The sequence below is a fragment of the Callorhinus ursinus genome, unplaced genomic scaffold (assembly GCF_003265705.2).
Source record: "Callorhinus ursinus isolate GAN/ISIS: 27379988/994484 unplaced genomic scaffold, GSC_fseal_2.0 scaffold23, whole genome shotgun sequence".
NCBI classification, from domain to species: domain Eukaryota; kingdom Metazoa; phylum Chordata; class Mammalia; order Carnivora; family Otariidae; genus Callorhinus; species Callorhinus ursinus.
The window spans coordinates 18,626,467-18,653,050 of record NW_027397085.1 but is presented as its reverse complement, the minus strand read 5'-3'; the positions used below and the strand labels follow the sequence as shown (position 1 = coordinate 18,653,050).

Genomic DNA, 26,584 nt, shown 5'->3' with positions numbered 1-26,584 from the left:
GAGTTTAAAAAAAATAATAATTGTCTCACATGATACCTGTGGGTGGGAAGTTTGGCAGCCGTTACCTGAGTGGTTCTGGCTCCCTCTAGGTCTTTAATATAAAGTCTCAGATACAGTTACCAGGGCTACAGATACTTGAAGGCTTGACAGGGGCTGGAGGATCTTTTTCCAAGATGGTGGACTCATTGGCCTGGCAGCAGTTGATGCTGGCTGTTGTCTGGAGGACTCAGTTCCTAACCACCCGTGGATCTCCTTTCAACTCCTTGGGGTTTTTTAGTTTGTTTTGGTTTTTTTTAGTAATCTACACTAAACTTGGGACTCGAACTCACAACCCCAAGGAAAAGCGTTGCATCCACTAGGTCAGCCAGGTGCCCCTCCTTTAGTTTCTTTAAAATGTGGCAGCTGTAGCTCCTGGAGCAAGTGATCTCAGAGATAGGTAGAAGCCAGGGTATCTTTTATGACCTATTCCAGGAGTCATTTCTGCCACATTCTTTTTGTTCCAAGCAAGTCATTAAATCTAGCCTGAAACCAAGGAGTGTAGTTAGGTTTCATCTTTTCTCTAAAGAATTTGTGGACATATTCACAAAAACCACAGTAGGAGGTAATCTTTCCCAACCAGTAGTTGTCAGCATAGTTGGAATTAGCCAGTCTTCACTCCACAATTAGTAGGTTGGGCTGTTACAACTTTAGAGAAGAAAGTATATTCTAAATTTATATAGATTCAGGAGATTTAAATCTTTCTACATTTATAGCTATAGTCTGAGCTTTGGAGGTAAGGTTTTTTTCCCCCCCTTTTCATACTAATCTTGAAATCACTGTAATGAGGGAAATTTTTTTTTATCATGGCAAAAAAAAAGCACCATTTTTGAGTGTATATTTAAGTGGCATTGAGTACATTCACATTGTTGTGCGTTCATCACCACCTGCCATCTCCAGAACTTTTTTCATCATTCCAAACTGAAACTCTGTGTACCTGTTAAACATTAACTTTGCATTTCCCCCCTCCCTAGCCCTGGCCATCACCATTCTACTTTAGTATTTCTATGAATTAGACTGTTGTAGGCACTTACTGTAAGTGGAATTGTGCAGTATTTGTTGTTTTGTAACTGGTTCATTTCACCTTGCATAATGTCCTGGAAGTTCATCCATGTTATAGCATGTGGTAGACTCAATTTCCTTCCTTTTTAAGACAAAAGAATAATCCATTGTGTGTATGTATCACATTTTGATTATCCATTTATCTGTAAATTGACATTTTGGTTATTTCTACCTTTCTGAGATGATGAATAATGCTGCTGTGAACATGGGTGTACAAATATTTATTTGAATCCCTGCCTTTTTTTTTTTTTTAATTCCTGCTTTTAATTCTTTTGGGTATATACCAGAAGTGGACTTGCTGGTTCATATGGTAATTCTATTTTTAATTCCTTGAGGAACCACCATACTGTTAGCTATCAAGGCTGCACTATTTTTTATTCCTACCAGCAGTGCACATGGGTTCCACTTTCTTCATATTCTTTCTAACGTTGTTTTCGATGTTTTTGATAATAGCCATCCTAGTGGTTGTGAAGTGGTATCTCATTGTGGTTTTGATTTGCATTTCTCTAATGATTACTGAGGTCTTCTTATTTGCTTATTGGCCATTTTATCTTTTTGAAGAAAAGTATATTCAAGTCCTCCGCCCATTTTTAAATTTGAGTTGTAGGAGTTCTTGATATATTTTGGAAATCAGTACCTGTCACGATGACTAGATTTTGATAACTACTATTTATCAATGCTTACCACATTGCAGGCTGTATTAAGCCTTTTAAGTGAATTAACTTCTTTAATCCTCATGATTCTTGTGGGTGGTAATGCCTTATTGTTCTTATTTCACAAATGAGAAGATGAAAGCACAGAGATTTAAGTCACGAATCAGTGACTTAATCACTGATCGCACAATCAGTAAGTGATACTTCTGAACCTACGCATTCTGTATATCCAGAGTCTAGACTTCACCTATGATGGCTCATAGTTAAAGTTTTTAAGGTGAGAATATGAGGATTAGATTAGATTAGAAATTGCTTTTCCTAGTGGCCATGTGAAGTAAATGCTATTTCCATTTAATGATTTAAGAAACTTTGAGATTGATTTACCTAAGGTCATCAGTAAGTGACAGTAGGGATTTGAATTTTGCTTATCTGTATTCTGTTATAGTTAATTTTCTTAGTGTTCTAAGTAGATCTTATTCTGGAGTAGTGCTGTCCAATAGAACTTTGTGAAATGGGGGAAGCATTCTGTGCGCCGTTCAGTGTGGTAATTGCTAGGCATATGTCCTTATTTGAAGTGTGGCTAGTGCAGATGAGGAACTGAATTTTAAGTGAAATGTTAATGTAAATTTAAACAAAAGCATGTAGCTCCTAGCTGCCGTATTGGACAGCACAGTTCTAGAGACAGTGGTACAGGATCCAATCAGATCCATAGAACTTTCATAACAAGTACTTTTTAAAGTCCCCTTTATTAACCTGAAATAAAATTTTATGCACATAAGATCATATTAATATGCTCCTAAAGTGAAAAAGATAAGATGGTTATAGTAATGAATTTTAATATGTAGCACGGATGTGACAGTTCTAGAAGACTGATTTTTCCAAAACATTCTCACAAATTTCCAAAACACTCTATTTGGCCTTCTTAAAAGAGACAAGTGACTAGTGTTCTTAAGTACTCTTGTCCTTTTAGGAAGAAAAGTCCCTCAGGTGGATTAATAATATATTGATTAGAGTAAGTTTCATTTATCTTTCTAATATTTACTGCCATTTCAGTTGAATGGGCAGTTAGCCAACATTAAAGCTGTCATACAGTGCAGTGACGGTATTTGGTATTTGTAGAAATGACCAAAAGGAAAGTAATTCTCAGTTTTCCTCTACTACAAATTGAAGGTAAAAATCAGTGTTCAGTTTGGATTGGTGGACTTGGTCCTGAAGGTAGAGGGAAAATTGTGGGATTACTTTATAATTCCTCAGAGTAGAGAATATAAATTTAGGGTCAAAGTAATACAGGGAAAAACTATTAACTGTATGTTTTTATAATAACAACATTTTGGGAGTTGGTTTTTATGAAAGAATGTGTCCCTATTCAGTTTTTTTTAATGGAATGTGAACCCATTTTTAAACTAGGTGTATTGAGGTATAATTTACATATATAAATTCACTCTTTGTACAGTTGGAAGATTTTTTTTTTTTTTACAAATCAGTTGTGTAATCCCACCACCTGAGAATGTAGAACATTTACATCACCCAGAAAGTTACGTTATTGTCTTTTACAGACCGTTGTCTTCCCTCACCCTATTCTCTGGAAACCACCAGTCTGTTTTTCTTGTCTTTTGTATTGTGTATTGTTTTCCACAATTTCATAAAGAGGGAACCAAACACTGTCCACTTTTGTTTCTGATTTCTTTCATGCATGTTATTGCATGTATTGCAACCCAATATTTTTTATGGCTAAGTGGTATTCTTTTGTTTGGATACACAACAAATGTTTATCCGTTCTCTGGTTACTAGACATTTGGGTTGTTTCCAGTGCTTGGCTATTCTGAATAGAGGTTGTATGAACATTTGCATGCTGCATTTGGTGAGGAGAAGGGTTTTCATTTCTCTTGGGAAAATTACCCAGCAATGGGATTGCAGGGTCATACAAGTTTTGTGTATTTGACTCTGCTAAAAACTTGCCAGTGTGTTACAGAATGCTGAACCGTTTGCATTTGCACCAGAAATGTAGGTTACGTAGTTCTGCATTCTTGCCAGTATTTGATGTCAGTCTCAATTTTATCTGTGGAGTGGGTGTATAGTTTGAGATTGCACTGTGGTTTTAATTTGTATTTCCCTAATAATGTTTTTTTAAGATTTTATTTAAGAGAGAGAGAGAGTGCACACACTAGCACGGGGAAGGTCAGAGGGAGAGGGAGCATCCGACTTGCCGCTGAGCAGGGAGCCCTGTGGGACTGGATCCCAGGACCCTAGGATCATGCCCTGAACAGAAGGCAGCCGCTTAACTGACTGAACTACCCAGGCACCCCGCCATCATTTTCTTAATAGTATGTTTTGAAGAACAGGTATTCTAAATTTTGAAGTAAGATTGGTTTGTGTTTTTTTTTGTGTCCTAAGAAATCTTTCCCTAACCCAAGGTCACAGGATTTTCTCCTTTCCAATGGAAATTTTGTAGTTTAGCTTATACTGTGGGTCTTTGATGCATTTTGAATGTTTTTTTTTTGGCGTGTGGTGTGAGCAAAGGTTTGAGGTGTTATTTTTCTTTCTATTTTTTTAAATACTGTAGACGACGTCCAGTTGTCCCTGTATCATTTGTTGAGAAGGCTTTGTTACCGCTTGAATCACTTTGAAATACCTCTGTTGAAAATCAGTTGCCTGTATGTATGGAACTCTTGGTGTACTTACTATTGCTATATATGTTAAGTCCATAGTTGATAAATGTGGATGCTAGCATTTGAATTTTTCTGCTTTATTTTAAAATCCTGATGAAGTCTTTTTAAAAATCTTTTATAGGAAGTGTGGACTAAAATTGTTTTTATGGGCCTGTGAAATAAGACCTGTTGCAAAATAATGCCATCTTGAATTGATGGAGCAATCTTTGTGTGGCTTCAAGTGTTAGGTATAATCTAATTTATACTTGAACATACTTTGAAATAAATGATAATATTTCTATGTTGGAAATGAGAAAGGAGGATGCAAACTGTCAACTCAACTGACTTTAAAACATTGATTCGCCAGAGGTTCTGGGATTTCTTGAGTGTTAGTCTGCTAGAGAAGATGTTCATTGCCTCAGTAGATGTTTTAGTGCCTACTATATGCCTGCTGTTTCATTTGTGCTGAGCATTTAGTAGCAGATGAGGCAAAAATGTAAGATTCCTGAACTCTACTTGGTCTGCTCTTTTCTGTGAATGCAGAGTAAATAGAGTCCTTAAATTTGAATTGTGGTTTCATCCCTTCTAGTAAATAATGGCCTTTTGATGATGGCCAGGGCAGCCTTTATAAGACTCCTATTTCCTGCCCTAATAAAACTGGTTCTTTTCCTGCTTCACAAGGTTATCATTAGACTCAAGTGAAATAATGAGTGCTGAATGCTTTGAAATTGTAAAATGATACAGACTTTATTTAGCGTATTGTTATGGCTGCATCACGTTGATAGTAGTGGTTGAGGGCCATTATGATCAGGAAGAAGACTGGATTGGGAGCATAGGTAAATGTAAATTGAAGGCACAGAACTAAACAGAAACCAGTTGCATTTATTATTTTTTAAAAGGTTTTTTTATTTGAGAGCGAGAGCAAGAGAGAGAATGAAGGGGGGCGGGAAGGGCAGAGGGAGAAGCAGACTCCCCTGCTGAGCAGGGAGCCTGTGGGCCTCAGTCCCAGGACCCTGGGATCATGACCTGAGCCGAAGGCAGATGGTTAACCAACTGAGCCACCCAGGCACCCCAAACTAGGTATATTTAGATTGCATTTTATAACATGTTTAAAATTGATGAAAGCACAATGCATTACATTCTTCTGAGGTAATATTTGTGTAACCTGGGAAATGGTACCATAGTTTATGGTATGCAAATGATCTCAAATTTAAATCTGCAGTCCAGAGCGCTTCCCATATTCTGTTGCATTTTAACAGCCTTCTTGGTCTCTCCACTTAGTTTACAAATTTAATATATCCCAAACTTCACTCATTTTGAGTCTTTCTTAGCTCCATACTTTCTCAGACATTCTTTCCTAGTTCAGTGTAAATGGATACAGTCCATCTGTTCAAGCTAAAAAACTTGGAAATCACCTTTGATTTCTACTTTTCCTCCCGTCTAATCATTTAGCAAATCTTTTTGAAATAAGTCCCTTTTTATTCCACTGCCATTGGACTTGTCTAAGCCACCATCTTCTCTAACCTGAACTATTGCTGTAGCCTTATAACTTCGTTCCTCTGCCATTCTTGCACCCCTGTAGTTTGTTGTTCATAGCCCACTGGATTTAAGAATAACATGCAGACGCTAGCCTGTAAGAATTGTTTGTTCCCTCCATTTCTGTGCAACCTTCCTTAATGTCTTCCTAGACCATTTGTCTTCAAAGGCCCTCTTTGTCTTCCTTCAACACTAGCCATTTTCCTTCCTGTCTTAGGGCCTTTATGCTTGTTCATTCTTCTGTTTTCCCTTTGTTAGCTCAGTTTTTGGTTTATGTGTTAGATTCTAGGTGACTTTGTAACCATTCTGTGTAAAGTGGGTAACCTCCCTTCCTATGCCCTTTGGTTTCTCTTATCTGTTAATCCTATTTATTTTTTTCATTGCACAGTCTCTAATTATCTGGCTTACTTTACTCATATTTGTCACCTACTCTTCTGAGGGCAGGGGACCTTGTCTCATTTGTTATATCCTTAGTGCACTTACTTGCAGAGTAAAAGAATTAACATCTTAGATAATTTAGGTTAACTTACTTTTTCCCCAGAATTGAGTATGTGCAGTTGGTATTTTTATTATAGAACTGCAGTTTAACTGTTCGGGGACTAGGAGAAATTTGTTAGGGGATTATTAATAGCCTAGTTGATTTGTTGTCCGATTATTTAGAAGCAGTTTTTTTCTGCCTAGATTTAGTTAATATGAGCTTCTAGTGTGCTTGCTAGATTAAGAGACTGGCTTTGGATTTGCTGTTAGCGTCCTGAAAGGACTGACTGATAAGGGCTTATTCATTATGACCTTGCCTTTAAAAATGTTCCCTAGGGGTACCTGGCTGGCTCAATAGGGAGTGTTGACTGTTGATCTCAGTTAGGGTTGTGAGATTGAGCCCCATGTTGGATGTGGAGATTACTTAAAAATAAAATCTTAATATAAAAATGCTACCTAGTTTGAACTGTTGAGTTGGAGGGATTAAAACCTAGTGAAATTGTCCTCTCAAGTTTAAAAAGATATAAAACACACTTTAGGTTTCAAGGAAGTAACTTTGAAACAAGTGAGCGAACAGAATTTTTGGCTCATTTTCAGAAATTAGAAAGGCCATGAGAATTTGTATTAACTAATTTTTTTTTTTGAGGAGGAGACATAATCTTTACTCCTCAAAGATACAAAAGGAGGTTTGTGTCCACAGTGTTTCAGTTATTTTTGATACCACAAATTTTCTGTGTGATCCCAATTTGGTTCTTTTAAGAAGAGCATGTTAAAAATTTCTTACAAGGCTCCTTACTTACTAAAGCTCTACAAGGATGCTAAACTTGAAGCTGTTACAGTGAGTGATAAAATAATTGTTTCATGGAATATTAGCTAGGTTGAAAACAACTTGAAAAATGCATTCTCCTGATAGTCACGATGTCTTTAAGGACTTTCCGTATGCAAACTTAGTTGCCTTTATTTTTCCAAGTCAAGCAGTAGTTTTCAGATTTTTCACATGAATTACTCTTTGGTCTCTTCCATTAAAATGAGTCCTTATAGGGACATTGTGGAAATGGGAAAATGGGAGTGAAAATGTTCTCAACTTGTCCTTTAAATCAGGACCTTCAAGGACAGTTTGATGAGAGGACATAGTCTGTTGGGGCCAAAGTTGGCTTAGGTTGGTAGAGAGCAAGTTAGGACTGCAGTGGTAGTTCACACTGTCCCTTTTCTATGTGTTTGGGAGATTAAGGTTTGTATTTTATATAAGGTTTGTTATCGCTATAGGTCAAGGCAGTGCCTGACATGTGAAACTAAAACTTAACGCTCAAATTTAGAGAATTACCTAAATAGCTGTTCTTAAGACTAAAATTTTGTATAAGGTAAGATTTCTACCTAACGTATTCTGTTATTTACAGTATGTACCTACCACTGATGAGTACTCTGACAGTGGGAACTTTAAAATGTGTTTCACATAAAAAAAAAATGTGTTTCACATCTATATAAAAACCTGTTTTTTTTATTTTAAGATTTTTAAAAATTGGAGAGAGAGAGGTGTACGAGTGGGGGTGGGGTGGGGAGGAGGCGGAGGGAGAGGGAGAAGCAGACTCCCCCACTGAGCTGGGAGCCTGATGCAGGGCTCCATCCTAGGACCCTGAGATCATGACCTGAGCCGAAGTCAAAACACTTAACCAACTGAACCACCCAGATGCCCTTGTATAAAAACCTGTTGTTGTTTTGTTTTTTGAAGAAAAGGTTATGTCAAAGCCCTAAAGAAATTGCCTAGTTAATTGTGTGTGTGTGTATCTGTATGTTTATATATTCAGTATATATTTTAGGCTATTGTTTTCATAATGAAAAAGTTAAGGTACTTGAATTTCCAATTCTTTCATTTCATATCAAGGATCCTGTCTCTGAACTGTTTGTGAAATGACTAGTTCAAAGTGTTAGGCTCATTTTTAAATTCATTTGTTGAAGCTTGTTTGCTGCTCTTTGGATGCTGCCTTTTAGGCTTACTTGACTTCAGAAAAAGATGGGTAATGTTAAAGTTAGAGGATTTAAGAAATGGTAAAGTCAAGTCAGAGTAAAGAGAATTTAAAATTACTTTGAATACATGTACCTAGTGCAAATTACAAAAAGTACAAGGGTTTTTAGAAAATAGTCACCCCCTCATGCCTGTTTCCCAGCTGTAGTTCTTATCTGAAGAAACCACTCTTAGTTATGTATTTTTCTGGAGAGACCTTATGTGTATATAAGCACATTATATTCTTTTTAATATAAGTGGTAACTTGAGGTCCACCTTGCTCTACAGCTTTTTTACTTAAGGAAATATTTTGGAAGGTTATTCCATATTTATATATGTAAAGCTACCCTATTTTTATATTGGTGGCTTAATGTCTACTTAACTAGATCTCTTTTGCTGTGTGCATTGTTTCTTTTCTTTTTTTTTTACTGTTAGGAACAATGCTAGCATCCTTGTAAATGTGGGGTACATTTGTACATTTTTTTTTAAGAGATTTTGTTTGCTTATTTGTCAGAGGCTAGCACACACAGGGGGGAGTGGCAGGCAGAGGGAGAAGCAGGCTCCCCGCTGAGCAAGGAGTCTGATGTGGGACTCGATTCTAGGACCCTGGGATCATGACCTGAGCCGAAGGCAGGTGCTTAACGGGATCATGACCTGAGCTGAAGGCATCCCTGGGGTACATTCTTCTAAGTGGAATCTCTGAGTGTAATTTTGAGAGCTATGCTAAATTGCTCTCCATAGAGGTATACCAACTTAACAGTTCTAGCAGTAATGTGGTATCAGACTTTTTTGGGCATTTTGCCTTTTTCTTTTGAATTAGAATGAAAATATTTCATAAGACCCTTTTCTGTCAGCTCTTTATATTTTTCCTTCATCTTTTAAGTTCTTTTTTCTCTTGATTTGTAGGAACATTTGATGTAAGAAGGGAAGTCAACTCTTTGTATGTGCTATTTGTGACAAGTATTTCCCCCATGTTGTTTTCTTTGATCTTGGTTGTGAATTTTGTCATGTAGAATGCTTTTTGTGTTTATGCTTATAATTGAATATGTAAATACTTTTTTATCATTTCTGTTTTGTGTGTCATACTTAGAAAGACCTTCCTAAGATCTTACAAAGATCTTTATAAAGATTATAAAAATTTTTCCCACAGTTTCTCTTTCTCACAGTTAACTTTTGTCAGTAATTTTCCATCCCTTTCGGTCCTCAAATTCAGGATTTCTACTGTTCTTTGTAAATCTAATGTGGAGTTTCAGCACAACGTAACCAATTATGGAATTAATTTGATATTATCATAATTTAGTCTGCTGCATTTCACATTTTGGTAGTTTGAGGATAAGCCTTACCATTAATTGCACTTTTTTTTTTTAAACCTGTAATTGCCACTTCTGGTATCAGGAAAAATGAGCTAATCTTGCTGCCTTCTTCACTTACTTCTTCCCTCTGTTCCTTCATAATAGTATGCATTCCTGTGGAGGAGAATATGGAGGAGAATATTGTTTAAAGTGCTGGTTTAGAGTAGCTGCTCCATAAATGTTTATTGATGAATTATGTCATTCGGCAAACAAATATATCAGAAATGGTTCTTTATGGGAAGGAGAATTTTCATAAGTTTATAAAGTAAAATGAAACTTGAAGATAAGTTACCTTGGTTACTTTCTGAAATGTATTTGGGGTGAAATATATTTGGGGTGGTGGTGGGGTTTGGAGGTGGGAGCAGGGCAGAGCAGGAGAACGAGTTAACTTTCAGTAATTTGTGTGGGATCACTTGAGAGATACTGCTAGTGAACAAAAGAGCATGGCTTTTGAGGCAGAAGGATCTAGGGTTCTTACTGTCCAGGTCTTGTCATTACTGGCTGTGTAGGTTAGGGGTAAATTACTTAATCTCTTGTGAATCTGCCCCTTTTTCAGAGAACATGTTTAAGCTGATCCCGGTATATCTTTTGTTCTTTTTTTTAAAAGTGTATCTGTTTACCTCATTTGAACCCTTATAACTTTGGTATTTTTCTCATGGTAAATACTTCAGATAATTTGCTTATACTTCAACTTTTCTGATAATGGATTTGAGGGTGCACTTTTTTTTTTAAACAATTATTTGTTAACTCTGTTAGAATGTTCTAGGGGGACTACCCTCTTGAGCCTTTAAGTATCTTCCGCTGTTTAGCACTTTGACCACATTGGCTATTGAGTAAATGAGTTTATTTGAATTCAGTTTTATTCCAGTTGAGTCCAGCTTGTTTGCAGTATAATTCTTAATTAAAATGTACCGTTACCAACCCTTATGAGAAAAAGGGTCTCATAGCTGAATTAGACAAAATTTCAGGGTGACTTAACCTACTTCAGTTTTATGAGGAAAGAAAAGCTCAATGCGTAAAAATTTGTTTATAGAGTAGGGTTTATATTTTTTAGTAGTGAAAATTAAGTCTTTTGAAGTTCATTTTAAGTTTCACAGCTCTTGAGTTACCTTGTATATTTTACCTTTAGTAGTCTAGAAACTTGAGAATTAGAAGCATCCTGTTTCCAGTAATGCTTTTTTTCTCCTTAAAATTCTTTTTGGAGCAGCAATTTTTGTATGTAACAATTTAACAGTCACAGTTCTCTAACATTTTTTTTTTTCTGGTGAGCAAAGCATGGACAGGTTTTGAACAAATTTAATAGGTAAACTGAGGGGGCGCCTGGGTGACTCAGTCGATTAAGCATCCCACTCTTGATTTTGGTTCAGGTCATGATCTTAGGGCCCTGGGATCAAGCCCCTCTTCAGGCTCCGCAGGGAGCCTTGCACTTAAATAATTAAATATTTTAACAAAAGGGTAAACTGAGGAGGAAAGGGTCTAAGAAAATTCCAGGTTAAAGGAAACATTAAGATGAAACTTTTTAAAGGATGGATTTGTAATATTCTAGATTTCTTGTTCTTATGAAATTTATTAATGTTCTGTTATCTATCTAATCTATATCTATCTAATCTATAATTTTAAGTATATTGATAACAAGCTACTGGACATTGTTTCATGGTCCGATGTAAAAAATAGTCAAGCTATAGAATATTTTCCTTTAGAGGCCATGTTCCTTAGGTAGGGGTTTTATTCTTTTTTTTTTTAAGATTTTATTTATTTGACAGAGACAGTGAGAGCAGGAACCCAAGCAGGGGGAGTGGGAGAGGGAGAAGCAGGCTTCCTGTTGAGCAGGGAGCCGGATGTGGGACTCGATCCCAGGACCCTGGGATCATGACCTGAGCCGAAGGCAGACGCTTAACGACTGAACCACCCAGGCGCCCAGGGGTTTTATTCTTGATGTTTATTGCAGTATTTACCATCCTTTCCTGATGATCATCACTTTAAATCTGGTTTAAAAAAGGAATTGTAGGTCCTACTTAAGACCTGTGGAATCAGAATCTAGAGGGGAGGGGCCTCTTTTACTTTTTATTAGGAAAGTGTAAATCACCTAGTTGTTAATAGGTGTCTCCTAAATATTAATAGAGTTTCATTATGGTATTACAGCAATGAAAACAAAATTCAGTGGAACAAAATGTCATAGTTTTTAAAAGTTAAAATGTGACTCACAGAAGATTTAGGATTAGCATGTGTCACAGACTTACCATTTTTTAAAAATGATTTTCCTTTTATATCCTGATGCGTGAAGATTATGGGCCAGTTATTGTGGTATAATGTCTCTCTAGTTGGCATTTCTCACGTTCAGACAGTGCTTCTTTGGGTTATGCATTTTTGACTAGAATATTACAGAAGTAAAGCAGTTCTGTCTTCGGTCATTGCATTCTGTTTTGGCACACGATTTCAGTTTGTTCTATAACTGATGATGTTCACTTTGATCTGTTCATTAAAGATTTCCCAGGCTATTTACCTGGCTATTTTACTGCAAAATTGTAATAAGTGGTTTTGTTTTTATTTTGGGGGGGTAGGAGGTACTTAAAATTGTGTAAATAACCTTTTTTAATTTTTCAGTGTATGCATTTATATCTGGATTGATGGTGTTTTATTCAAGGGGTTGTAGTACAGCACTCTTATTGAAATCAAAGTCACATGAAGTTAACCATTTTAAAGCCTACAATTCAGTGGTATTTAGTACATTCACACTGGTGTAAAACCACCTTTATTAAATTCCAGAATATTTTTGTCCCCCAAAAAGAAAAATCTGTATCCATTTAGCAGTATTCCTCATTCCTCCCTCCCTGCAATCCTTGGCAACTGGTGGTTGCTTTTCATCTCTTTGGATTTACTCATGGATATTTCATATAACTGGAATTGTGCAATATGTGACCTTTGGTCTGCCTTCTTTCACTTAGCATGTTTTTGAGGTTAATTCTTTACCATTCCTTTATAATGAATATATGTGTACATACACCACATTTTTGTTTTGTTCATTGATGTATTGATGGACATTTGGGATACTTCCTCCTCTTGGCTGCTGTGAATAGATCTGGTATTGAACACTGGTGTGCAAATACTTGAATACCCATTTTCACTTCTGGGTATATCCATATCCATATATATATATAAATATATATATTTATAGTATTGCTGGGTCATATGGTATATATTTAACTTTTTAAGGAGTTACTGAACTTTTCTGCAGTGTTTGCACCAATTTACCTTGCCAGTAACAATATACAAGGGTACCAGTTACTCCCATATTTTCATCAATACTTGATACTATTTTTTTTCTTTAATGGGGGGATGTCTTTCAAGTCCTTTGCCCATTTTAAAATTGGGATGTTTTGTCTTTGTTGTTGAGTTGAAAGAGTTCTTTATGTATTCTTTTTTTTAAAAATTTTATTATGTTAATCACCATACATTACATCATTAGTTTTTTTTTTTTAAAGATTTTATTTGAGAGAGAGAAAGCACGAGCAGGGGAATGGGCAGGGGGAGAAGCAGGCTCCCCGCTGAGCAGGGAGCCTGATGTGGGACTAGATCCCAGGACGCTGGGATCATGACTTGATCTGAAGGCAGACACTTAACCGACTGAGCCAACCAGGCGCCCAACATCATTAGTTTTTGATGTAGTGTTCCATGATTCATTGTTTGCGTATAACACCCAGTGCTCCATTCAGTACGTGCCCTCTTTAATACCCATCACCAGGCTAACCCATCCCCCACCCCCCTCCCCTCTAGAACCCTCAGTTTGTTTCTCAGAGAGTCCATAGTCTCTCATGGTTCGTCTCCCCCTCCAATTTCCCCCACTTCATTTTTCCCTTCTTACTGTCTCTTTTTTTAAAACTATAATGTATTATTTGTTTCAGAGGTACAGGTCTGTGATTCATCAGTCTTACACAGTTCACAGTGCTCTAGACCCTTAGCAGGATATGATTTGCAAATACTTTATCACATTCTTTTCATTCATTCATCTTTTCACTTTCTAGATAATACCCTTTGCCACGGAAGTTTCATATTTTTATGAATGCCTTTTTTTCTATTGTTGTTTGTCTTTTTGGTGTCATATATAAAAATCTATCGCCAAATCCAAGATCATGAAGCTTTACCTCCATGTTTTCTTCGGATAGCTTTGTAGTTTTAGTTTTTATAGTTAGGTCTTTCATCCATTTTGAGTTTATTTTTGTATATTGTGTGAATAGGAGTCCATCGAATATCCATCTTTCTTGGCACCATCTGTTGAAAAGACCATTCTATCCCCCATTAAATGGTCTTAGTGCTTTGGTAAAAAATTAACTGGCCGCCATACATGTATGACTTTTATTTCTGGACTCTCAGTTCCATCCCATTGGTTTATGTATCTGTCCTTACGCCATTGCGGTTTTATTTTTGTAGCTTTGTAATAAGTTTTGAAACACAGGAATGTGAGTCTTGTAACTCTATTCTTCTCAATTTTATTTTGGATGTTGGAGATCCCTTGCAGTTGCAAATGATTTTGAGAATGGCTTCTCTGTGCAAAAAAGAATGTTGGAACTTTAATAGGTAGTATATGTATGTTATATACTTCCACTATGTGTATGTTGGTATTCTTGATGGTGTCCCACAGGTCTTTTTGTAGCTGGGGAGCAGAGGTGCAAGAGCACCTGTCTCGGGGGGTCCCAAACAGACTAGGTTCGCCCACTCGCTGCTGACAGAATCCAAAGGCAGAGATAAGAGTAGTGGTGAAACAAGAAAGGAATTTATTTCAGTGAGGCCAACACCAGGAAGACAGTGGACTAGTATCTCAAAGATTGTCTCCAAAATGCTGAAAATACTTCCAGGTTTATATAAGGAAAATGTGTGGCAAAGGTGAGTTGGGTTCATGCAGGTAGGCAGTGAAGGTCAAATCGATCACTGTCTGGGAGTCATTCACTGACAGAGGTGTCTTGCTGGCTGACGATAATCCTTATTGCTTGAGAGGGTAGCTTCTCATCCCTTCTGGGTATGCTTTGCCCTCAGGGTCTTTCGACTGAGCCAAAAAATAAGCTTAAAAGAAGAATCTAACTAGAAAGTTGGAGGTCAAAATTGAGGTTTGACTCTCTGTGGTTTTCTTTTTTTTCCTTCCTGTTCCAGACTGATAATTTTAATTGACCTATCTTACACTTAATCTGGTTCTTCCTTCTGTTGGCTCAGGTCTTCCTTTGCAGTTGTCTAGTGAAATTTTCATTTCAGTTATTGTACTTTTTGGTCCAAGAATATGTTTGGTTCCTTTCTGTAATTCTTAACCTCTTTACGGATATTCTGTTTTTTTGAGACCTTGCTCTCTGTTTCCTTTAGCTTTTTGTATTTAGGACAGTTGATGTCTGTGTTTCATCAGAGAGACTGTTTTGTAATTTTCATTCCCTCCTCCCCCCCCCGTTAGTAGGCCATACTTTCATATTTCTTTGAATGCTTTGTAATTTTTTGTAGAAAATAGAGCATTTTTAATATTGTAATTTGGAGACTATGGGAACCGAATGTGTTTCCCCCCCAGTCCTCAGGGTTATTTACTGTGGGTTTGTAGTTGGGTGTTTGTTTAGTGACTTTTTGAGACTATTTTTATAAAGTCTGTGTTCTTTGTTTTGGGTAGTCTCTGAAGTCGCTGTCCCTTAGCTTGTGGTCCCTTAGCTTAGTGTTTCTTGTTTTTGGTTTTTCAGATGTTTTAGTAAAATTTAAAAAATTAATGCAAAAATCCATGATAAAGAAAATACAAAAGTTTATCATCAGGATCAGTATGTTATCTTGTCCAAAGATGACAGATCTTTTCACACATGGGTCAAACAAGGAACCAGCTCTTAGTGCTCACAGCACTGTTGAGACAGGTTGCAGCCTTTTAATAAGACTTACTAAAGGTTCATTACTAAAGTAATTTCAGTGCAATACAGTAGCAGTTTTTTTTCTGTTGTCCGTGGATAATGCTGCTCTGAGAGCTCTTCAAACAAGAGCCACTTTTACCTTTGCCGTGTTCAGCTAGTTTGCAGATGCCTGTCTGGAGCCAAGAAGGAATAGAAATAAAGGAAAGTTAAAAAGTAACTCCCAATTTTTGCCCATTAGGTCTGTGTCAGGGCATTTCTTCAATGATTAGCCACAGTGTTTATAACTATCTTAGTCTTCATTTCCTGTTTTGACTCTAAAGAATAATCTGAGGTGAAAGTAGAGGGTCTTCTCAGGTTTTTTTTTTTTTTTTTTTTTTAAGCATGTGTCTCGCCCTGGGTATTTGTGTGGTTTTCTAAGCCTCCTGTTACAAGGGAGTTCTTTGTAATGTCATAATTTCCCAAAGAAAATTGTCTCTCACCCTTTCTTTCCATGCCTTAGGTGTGCTGTTGTTCACTCAGTTATAAACCTTTGTCCCAAGGAAGAGGAGGTTCATGCACCTTACTATTTGGAAGGAAATGCTAAATAGCAGCTTTTCTTTCCATGTTACGTAAAACAAAGGCAAATGCCTCTTGTCATTTCTTAGGTAGCCCCAGACAGGTTTATACAAACATAATGCTGTGAGAATAAGTTCTACAGGGCTCCAGAACTAGAGACCTGGGTCCCACACTGCCTTTTTGGGACCTCCACTGTGCCCCGGAGAGATGGGGGTCAAGGGCAAGTAAAAATGCTACAAAGCTTTCCTACCATTTCTGTTTTCTGTTTCTGTTTTCTAGATTTAGTGTGCTTGATTGCTGTAAGCCTTTGTTTCAGAGTTCTGACAGAGCTGATTCTGACAGATTTTGCTTTGAGTTTTGTTTTGAGTTTTGCTTTGAGATTTTGTGAAGGGGTGGGTAGGCTCTTGGAGTTCCCTCTTTCACCATTTTGTGTTAATGGCCTAAACATGTGTTTTCTCGTTTCTAATGCTCATATTGTCCTGATTTGGCCAGTGGGAACCCATTCAAGCTGGTTTCTATGTCCTTTTGATATTTCATAATCATTATTTGGATATTTCCTTTGTGCTAAGATAAAATATTCTAGGCTTATTTTTGTCATCTTTCTCCAGCCCTGGGAATCAGCTATTTCTCAAAGCCCTGCTTTTGTTTAGTGGAAATCTGTTTTTAGAAGCCAAGATCCTAAGGGCGCCTGGTTGGCTCAGTCAGTTAAGCGTCTGCCTTTGGTTCAGGTCATGATCCCGGGGTCCTGGGGTGGAGCCCCTTGTCGGGCTCCCTGCTCAGCGGGGAGCCTGCTTCTCTCTCCCCCTCTGCCTGCCGCTCCCCCTGCTTGTGTGTGTGCGCACTCTCTTAAAAAAAAAAAAGACTCTGTTAAGTATGCTCATTTATTATAGAGTCACTGTGCTCACACCCTCTCAGTGCAGAGTTGGGAGAGGTACATATACATAAACAAATGTTACTTTGGTATATGTGAATGTAAATATTTTAATGTTATATATGATTGTGAATTAATCATTAATCGTACTGATAGAATATAACACTGCAAAATTCACTCTAGTTTTCACCCTTTCTGCGTTACTACTGCGTTCTTTGACAGTATGAAACTTAGCTTTCCTTATTCTCAGTACTTACTCATTTTGCCTGTGTATAATTGATCTTCTGTTGTAGCCGCTGCCACCACCCACATGTGGACACCCACCTCTGCCGGCCTAGCATCTTGAAGCTTCTCACTAACTGCCCCCCCCCCCATGCCTTCTCCACTCTTTTGGGTTCCCTGGCTGTCCCTGCATGGACCCTTCCTCACCCTGCTTTGACACTGACATTCTGTGCTGGGCCACTCCCAGGTGTTGATACTCTTTCATCCCTACTCTGACTTTTCACAGTCTGGAACCCTCTTGTGTTTCCTCATATAAATGGCTTTAGTCCTGAATCAGGAAGAGGAAGACCCACTTTTTAAATGAAGTTTATTAATATATTAAACTAAGCTTATATGAAAGGAGCATTTCACAGGCTTATTTTCAAGAGAACTAAAGTTGAATAGTCATTTTCTGGTTCTTATTAATGAAGGATTATGAGCAGTTTGGCTAAATGAAAAACCACCTTTTTAAAAGGGTTGTATGTAGGTAATCTGGTAAGAAAGGGTAGATGTCTTTTTAGAACTTTAATAGTTTCCAAGTTGAAGGTAAGTCGTAGTCACCTAAATTTTAGTGAAGAGAAGAATCAGTTTGATATTACCTTGCCAAAGTCATCCAGCCTAGTAACTGGTTGAGTTGATTTGAATCCAGGACCACTGGACTCTGAAGCCTGTTCTTTCATAAAAATCTGCCTTAATTAGTTAAAATGCCTTACCTATTTGTTGATGTTGCATTTTTTTAAAAGATTTTATTTATTTGAGAGAGAGAATGAGAGCACGAGAGGGAAGAGGGTCAGAGGGAGAAGCAGACTCCCCGCTGAGCAGGGAGCCCTATGTGGGACTCCATCCCAGGACTCCAGGATCATGACCCGAGCGGAAGGCAGTCGCTTAACCAACTGAGCCACCCAGGCGCCCCATGTTTTTGACGGGCTTTGTGATTTTTAAAGTTTTTGGTATCTGAAATGTAAACCATTATAAAGATAGTGTTTGGTGTTCATTCTGATGAAATCAGTTTTGAGTTTTTCATTGAAAACATTTGGCACAAACTTGGTGCGTTCAGAAGTTAAAAACATTGTAAGAAATAGGAAATACCTTACTATTTGTGTACTTTTTGCCAGAGTGCATTTTTCAATCTGAAGAACTCTATTTTGGATTTTTAGTTATTCAGTGGTTTTTAAGTCAGGCACATGCACTTAAAAATGTACAATATTTCATAAGGATTTTTTCAGAATCAGTTTTTCCTGTAGAAATTTTCTTACAGTTGATGTTTTTAGACTTCAGGTATTTGTTCATTAACTGGTTGTAAATAGGTTGAGATTAGAAGTTAGGATTTTCATGCCATCAGCATTTAAAAATCTTTATTGTTTATGTCCATATGGGACCATCGGACAGTATAATGGAATCTGGTGGAAGATTCCTAATAACCTGGAATTACCGTTAATAGGACTGCTAATTTGCATCCCCCCAGTCTCCTGTAAATACCACTTGATACATACAAACATTTTTGATTAGTGTATTTCTGATATTCTTGTTTGTATTAGTCTGTGTTAAAAAACAATTCATCAGAGTAAATTTAAAGATCAAATTGATTTTATTCAACATTTCATGAATGGGGGCAGCATCCTATCTGTCAAATAGAAAGGAGCTCTAAGGAGCTGTACAAAATGGCGACTTTTAAAGGCAGAAAGGGCCAGGGACAAGGAAAAAGTGGATTACCTCATCTTTCATTAGGAAATGGTGGAAGGGGTCTGTCAGGTGATTACCTCACTACTGCTGACCAGGAAATTCCAGACTCACCAGTTAAGATTTCATTTCTGGGAGGGTATTATTATTTTTATTTTATTTATTTTTTTGAAAGATTTTATTTATTCATTTGACAGAGATAGACACAGTGAGAGAGGGAACACAAGCAGGGGAAGTGGGAGTGGGAGAGGGAGAAGCAGGCCTCCCGCAGAGGAGCCCGATGCGAGGCTTGATCCCAGGACCCTGGGATCATGACCTGAGCCGAAAGCAGACGCTTAACTGAGCCACCCAGGCGCCCCGAGGGTATTTTTTTAAAAAATATTTTATCTATTTATCTGAGAGAGAGAGACAGTGCATGGTAGGGGGGCGGGGGGTTGGTGCAGAGAGAGAGGAGGAGAAGCAGCAGACTGGACAGGGGGCTGGATCGGAGGACCCTGGGATCATGACCTGAGCCTAGGCAGATGCTTAACCGTTATGAGCCACCCATGTGCCCCTTTTTCTGGGAGGGTCTTAAAGTGTAATCAGGTTAGGTATAAAGTCTTTCGGTTTGTTAATGCAGGGCTTAGGAGAGGTCAGTTTTGGGCCTTTTATTTCTTTTAACATTTGCTAGGGAAGCCATAACAAAATACTGCAAACTGAGTGGGTTAAATAAATTGATTTTGTCATAGTTTTGGAAGCTCAGCTTCCAAGATCAAGTTGTCAGCATGGTTGGTTTCCTCTGAGACCTCTCTCCTTGGCTTGCAGATGGCCACCCTCTTGCTGCCTCTTCACATGGTCGCTTTCTGTGCAGCCTTGGTGTCTCAATGTGTCCCAATTTCCTCCCCTTACAAGGACAAAGGATTGGACTGGGGCCCACCCTAACAACCTCATTTAAGTTAATCTCATTAAGCCTTTATCTCCAGTTAATGGTTCTATTCAGACGTGGGGGGGCTTGCAACTTGGACATATGTGGGAGGGGCACAATTCAACTCCTAATATTACACAGGGAAAGGAAGATAGAATTAATTTGGATGGCACTAAGTGTAGTTAAAAGAAATTGATAGGGTGGCACTTTTGAAAGTTTAATTTGGCTTTATACAGGTAAGGGGGTAAAATTTCTTCTACTAGGTTCCCTGGCTTGGGGCCTTGTAAATTAGACTGACAAAAGAAAGATTAACAAGAGAAAACAAACAAGTTTAATTTAGAGTGTGCTCCTACCTCCCGAGTAACTCGGGGGTGGTTAGAATTTGCCAACTCTTTACCTAATTCCATGGAGAGCGGGGGAAGGGCACTTATGGAAAAACAGATAACTTTTTGGAAAGATAGGTAAATGGGCCCTTAGGAGAATTGATGGGAGAAATGATAAGTTTGTGGCAATGTCTGGGTGTGGTGCTGATTTTGTGTGTGTGTCTGTAGGGAAGAGTTGCTCCAGGGGAGGGGACTGATAAATTCTTTTTGGAGGCTCTGCTTTTAGAAAGATAAGGAGTTGCAAGAATTAAAATGCCTTCAGCTCAAAACTATTCTTATGTTAAAGTAGCATATTTTGGGGTGCCCTATCATGATTCCTTCTCACTTGTGTAAATGCCTTAATATTAGCTGATAGTGTTCTTTACCTTTTTTCAGAACGTGAAAACTTTTGCCATTAACTATTCATACTTTATTTTTTAAAACTAAATTTAAATTAAAAATTCTAAAGACATTGCAAAAATGAATAGGTAATATTATTGGTTTGTCTCCTAGGGATTGTTTTTAGTATATAAGTTATCACTTGACGATTGTTTAAAATGATTAGCTTTATTTATTTCAGATTCTCTGCAATTTTTTTTTTGTACACACTATAAAAGCAGTTTTTCATTCCCATTTAGTTGAAACTAATTTTAGGACTTTTCAACAAAAGCTTACTGGAAAGTAACATCCTATTATATACATCACAAAGCAGCTTAGTATGAGGCTTCATGTAAGAATAGGTAATGAAAATCCTTTACTCATCCAGAAACACTTTAGTTTCCATTTTGATTTCTGAAGACTTCAAAATGTAGTATACGATGGTAATAGAATTAGAGCTTAGAGTGCCTGAATTTTTCTGTAGTTTATTTTGAGTAGGTACACTCTTACATTTGTTTCATAAATGTATTACTGGCATTGATTGTCTCAGGTTACTCAGATTGTATCAGGGTTTTTCCACCTTCAGCTCATGGCTCATATAAGCTTATACCATTTAAACATTTTCATTACCCTGGTGAGTTACCATTTGTATCCATTTCTTGTGTCTGGCCACTCTTAACCTTTTTTTTTTTTTTCTTTAAAAAGATTTTATTTATTATCAGAGAGAGAGAGAGAGAGCACAGGTAGAGGGAGAAGCAGACTCCTCGCCGAGCAAGGAGCCCCATGCGGGACTTAATCCCAGGACTCTGGGATCATGACCTGAGCTGAAGGCGGCCACTTCATGGACCGAGCCACCCAGACGTCCCTACTCTTAACCTTTTGTTACAGTTTGGGATAGTAAAAATAGAATATTTTATAATATTTGAGAATTTTTCTTAAAGTATTTTAGCAAGTTGGTAGTCTGTCATAGAAACATAGAAACAATATTTGAAAGAATTTGGAAAAGGGAAGATTAACAGTGGTATTGATTTTGTTTTTTAAAATTTCATTTTCGAGATTCTGCAGTTGTAAATATAAAACATTTGTTTTTTTTTTTTTAAAGATTTTATTTATTTATTTGAGAGGGAGAGAGAATGAGAGATAGAAAGCACGAGAGGGAAGAGGGTCAGAGGGAGAAGCAGACTCCCTGCTGAGCAGGGAGCCCGATGTGGGACTCGATCCCGGGACTCCAGGATCATGACCTGAGCCGAAGGCAGTCGCTAAACCAACTGAGCCACCCAGGCGCCCTATAAAACATTTGTTATGAGTAAACTCAGACATTGTGGTGCACAGAAAGTTTGATTTCTTCATTGTGTGATAGTCTTAAGTTTTGTATTGAAATGAGTACAGTTGCCCAATTGGCTTCTGCCTTATTTGAAAAAAAAAAAAAAGAAAAACTGAATTTGGTGTTTAGATTGGGCTGGCAACTTGAAATTTTTATTGATGCAGTTGATAGAGGCTCCCAAAAAGTTAAATCAGAATGCAGAAAAGCACTAGTGTCTAAAATATTTGGTACTCATTGTGATGATTGTAACTAAAAAACAACAAACCTGTTCATTGTGAAAATTTTCAAACATATATATAATTAGAGAAAAGAGTATTTACACACCTCCTTGTACTATTATTTATAAACATATGTGCAACCTATTTTCAGTTAGCCCCATTTAGCATTATCTGGTTTTTAAAACAGATTCCAGATACGTCAGTGTAATTGTAAAGACTTCAGTCTTTTATTTACCACCATCATACTATCATTGTCACATCTAAAATGAGTAATAATTTCTTAATGTTATTTAGTGTTCTGTTCATGTTTAAATTTTTGATTGTTTCCTAATTTTCATTTTTTAAAGGTTGGTTTGAGTGAGGATCTGTGTAAGGCCCACATGTGTTTGATCTGCATGTTGAAAGCCATGTATTTGTTGGGGGGGAAAAAACGATCATTTCACCTGTCGAGTATCCTGTGATCTGGATTTGCTGGATTACTTCCCTCAGATTTCCTTTAATTTGTTTCTCTGTGTTGAACTTCGTGAAAGTTAGTAGGTCAGATTTCAGATTCCATCTGGGTTAGGGGTGAAAATATATTATAGATGGTATAATGTGCATCCTAGTTTGTCACATCTAGAGGCACTTGATGTCTGTGATTAGACCATTGTAATTTAAAAAAAAAAAGGTTTCCTGGGATTATTTATAGCAAAATTGGCCAATATTAAGTATTCAATTTGATTTTTGACAGATTTGTACATTTGTATAACCACAGTCAAGATAAAACCCCCATTACCTCAAGAATAACCTTCCCTTTGCAGTCATACCCCTCCCCCACAGGCCCTCTCCCCCCATCCACTCCAGTGATCTAGTTTCTGTTATATTTTTGCCTATTTTAGAATTTCATCATAATTGGAATCTTAGAGTAGTAAAATCATTGTCGCTTAGAGGAGATAGAGCATAAGAAGATAATTTTGGCAAGGAGCTCCAGGTCTAATTTCCTTCCATTTTTATATGACAGGGACTTGCCATGAGGTGTTGAAGCCTTGTTTCACTGAGTTGGAGAGACTGGACCTAAATGGCGCAGCATGACTTTGCTCCAGCCTGGCTTAATTTTCCTACTCCACCATCATCAACAAAGGTACTCTGCATTTCCTTCTGTCTTTGTGTCTGCTTCTCATTTCTTCTTGTACGCAAATGTAGTTGGAACGTGAAGCCTTAATTTTGTGGAGAAAATTTTCTTGTATTACTATCTATTTCATAGGGAATCTGTTAGTTTTTATTATTTAAAAAGTCAGTTTTCCATCACCATACTGTACCATTTACTTCAGTTGTCTTTTGTACTAACCAGGGGTCCACACATTTTAACTCAAACCCATTAGATACATTGTATCTTATTACCTTTATCTGTACTATTCCTTAGATAATAACTTGCTTTACTTACTGTAGGTAATACATTAAAAGAAAAATCTGAGGCTTTTGAGGTCTTTGCTTATACCCAGAAGATTTCTTTTTCAGACAAATAAGACTTTGAATGGCACATCACTAAAATTTCAGGAGCGATGAAAACTTTGCAACATTGTTACGTATCAGGCCTCCGTAATCTAAGAAATGTTCATTTTACTTAAAAATCAGAACAAGAGTTTGTATAAGACTTGCTAGGCATTGCAGTTTTGTCTTCCACTTAAAAGACTTGGTAAGAGAGACCTTGGAATTGGTTAGAATCAATCTAACTGGCTTAATAGCTGTCTTTGACTTTGTTTTTTCCATAGTGCAAAGGAATCAAGGGAGAGTCTTGATCATCTGTTTGCCTATTAATCATGCTCTACCATGCTAAGGCGTTCATCTAGGAACTTTTGGGGTACAGACAGTTCTTAAAAAAAAAAAACAAGTTTATTAAAAGCAACTCTTGTGGGAACAGTTTTTATAATTTGGAAAGTTCTTCCCCAGTAAGGACTTGTCAGATCATAATAGATTGGCCCAAATTTTGGCCCGTAATTTTGTACAGATGGATTCTCTGGAAGGTTAATTGACTTGCCTATTTTTCATATTTTTCAAATACTGTGAGCCTAGACTAGAATCCAGGATGCATTTCCTATTCTGTACTCATTACATAGGTCTCATTTTGGAATGCTGTCAAATGATTAAATATTTCATTTCATAGCCTGTGCAGTGGGATTTGAAATTGTTAGGAAATGGAGACTTATATTGATTAAGCTGCTGAGATCACGTCTTAGAGATTCTCTGATTGTCCCCTTTCCTCTTAGGTGTAGGTCTGTGTAGTTTACTCCCCTCCCCACTTCCTTGTAAACCCAGCTTCTCTAATGTAGCCCTCTAGCAGGCTTATTTTTTTTCAGGCCTGCCTAAGAGCTTGACTACATAGTTTCCTGCCACCCACCTTTACTTCTTTTTTCTATTGTTTACTTTATCTGAAATAAGTATAAGACTTGTTTTCATTTTCAAGGGAATTGATAAAATTGATAAAAAATTAGCACCTGGAAAGTTAGTTACAAAACAATAAAATTGAGAATAATTTTTGTCTTCATTCAGATGTAAATCAGATTGATTAAGATTGACTGTTGGTTAACTGTTGCTTTAGGTGGTGAAATCCTTACTGCTTTCCAGTTTGCAGAACCTGACCCTTAGTTTGGATATAGGTCTTCATGAATGATGATTTTGAGAATTGGGATTGTCACCTCTAAATCTCACTTATTCTAACCTATTCTAGATTACCTACAGAAAATGGTATTTATTTGAACTCTTAACTAGCAGTACTTGAAATTATTTCTTTAGACGTTACCCAGTGTGGTTTTGACAAATGCAGACCTTTTAGTAATGACTTCTTACACCTTCCATCTTATCCTTTCATGTCTCCAAATCACTATTCATGGGTTCTCGTTTATAATTAACCTCTTATTTCTGCCAGAGCCCTTTTAATCTTACACTGAATAAATGGAACAGACTAATTTACTGTGGGGTTCTCTATTTCAGTGTAATGGAAGTCTTTATTTATTGTTCAAAGGCATGAGGACTTGAAATAAAAAGATATTTTTAGAAGTGGACTTTAGTAGTTTTCTGAGGTGTGTAGAATTTTAGCCCCATCATGTGGTGAAATTTTAAACTGCATGTGGTTGAGTTATATGTGGCATAGGGCATTGACGTTTGAGCTGTTGATTGGGACCCAATAAAAAGTAAATTTTACGTAATGTTTTGTATACACATAGGTATAACTAAAATAATAGTCATACATCTGTGGTGCACTAATGTTTTCTCTTGTGGTTTTCTGTTTTCTTTATTAGAAAATGTAAATTTCTACTGATACTACCATCCTTTAATAGTTTCTGAGTTAAATTTTGGGTAATATTTTTATTATTCAAGCAATACTGAACTGAAATGGTTGTAGATGCTGGAAAAGTTTAGATATCTCTTTGTTTTAGATGCTGCTTCTGGTCATCTTACCGTAGGAAGGGTGATAAATCAATCCCTGTAATCAGGTTGGGGTATCCTTTCATAGTATTGTTAGAAGGAGGAAGATTCCTGGGGCACCTGCCTGGCTTATTTGGAAAAGCGTGTAACTCTTGGTCTCGGGGTGGTGAACTTAAGCCCCATGTTGGTTGTGTGGAGCCTACTAAAAAAGGTGGGGGAGAAGGTGGTTGATGGCGGGGATGTGATACTGAAAGAGCAGATATGTGGTACAAAATAGAAAATACAGGAATTTTTATTCTTTTTAAGTACAAAATAATACAGACCTGTTTGATGACATTCCACTACAGTAAATTCATATTCAATATTTTGTAATTACTTCTATGGCTAGAGTGTTATTAGCGCATTATGGATTCTTTTACTGCAGCATCTAAAAAATAGTCATTAATATTTTACCAAAATTTATTTGAATAATGCGTAAACTCTTGGCTTGCGTTGAAAATGTGTATTTAAAGTTCAGGCTAAGAGAAGATCAGAAAATTCAGTCAGACTGGTAGTGGAGTTCATTGAAACTTCTTATTTACTATGTAGAGTTTTTGTTAACTAGTGACTCATACTTCGGGCGTCCAAGAAAAAATTGCTAAATTATTTTTTAAAGGAATGCAGAAAAAGGTTTTAAGTATGTAAAGGGATAAAGACGGTAAAAGGATAGAGAGGGTCTCTTTCTTGCTCATGGTAGTATCTTTTTTTTTTTTGAGTACGTACCAATGATTGTATAAAATAGTTCATGTGAATACCAACGAAAAAACATGAGGTAAATTCTGTTTTCTTTCTACCATATACAAAGGAGTACCAATGATTGTATAAAACAGTTCATGTGAATACCAACCAAAAACGTAAGAGGTAAATTCTCTGTTTTCTTTCTCCCATATACAAAGGAGGGAACTGAGGTTGAGAGAGGTAAGTAATGTGCCCCAAAGTGCTGGAGCTAGGTTA

The 26,584-nt window shown here is 37.1% G+C and overlaps 1 protein-coding gene across 4 annotated transcripts in view; it reads left to right on the top strand.

Annotated features, from left to right (window-relative positions):
- GPBP1 (GC-rich promoter binding protein 1) overlaps positions 1–26,584 on the top strand; it is a 69,236-nt gene that overhangs the window by 6,743 nt on the left and 35,909 nt on the right. For 3 of the 4 annotated variants that reach the window (XM_025892318.2, XM_025892317.2, XM_025892320.2), the window contains exon 3: positions 23,187–23,306. In XM_025892318.2, the coding sequence (XP_025748103.1) occupies positions 23,244–23,306 (63 nt within the window). In that variant the 5' untranslated portion in view covers positions 23,187–23,243. Of the gene's footprint in view, positions 1–22,533; positions 22,724–23,186; positions 23,307–26,584 lie in introns of all 4 variants that reach the window. The other variant, XM_025892319.2, reaches the window with a different exon arrangement.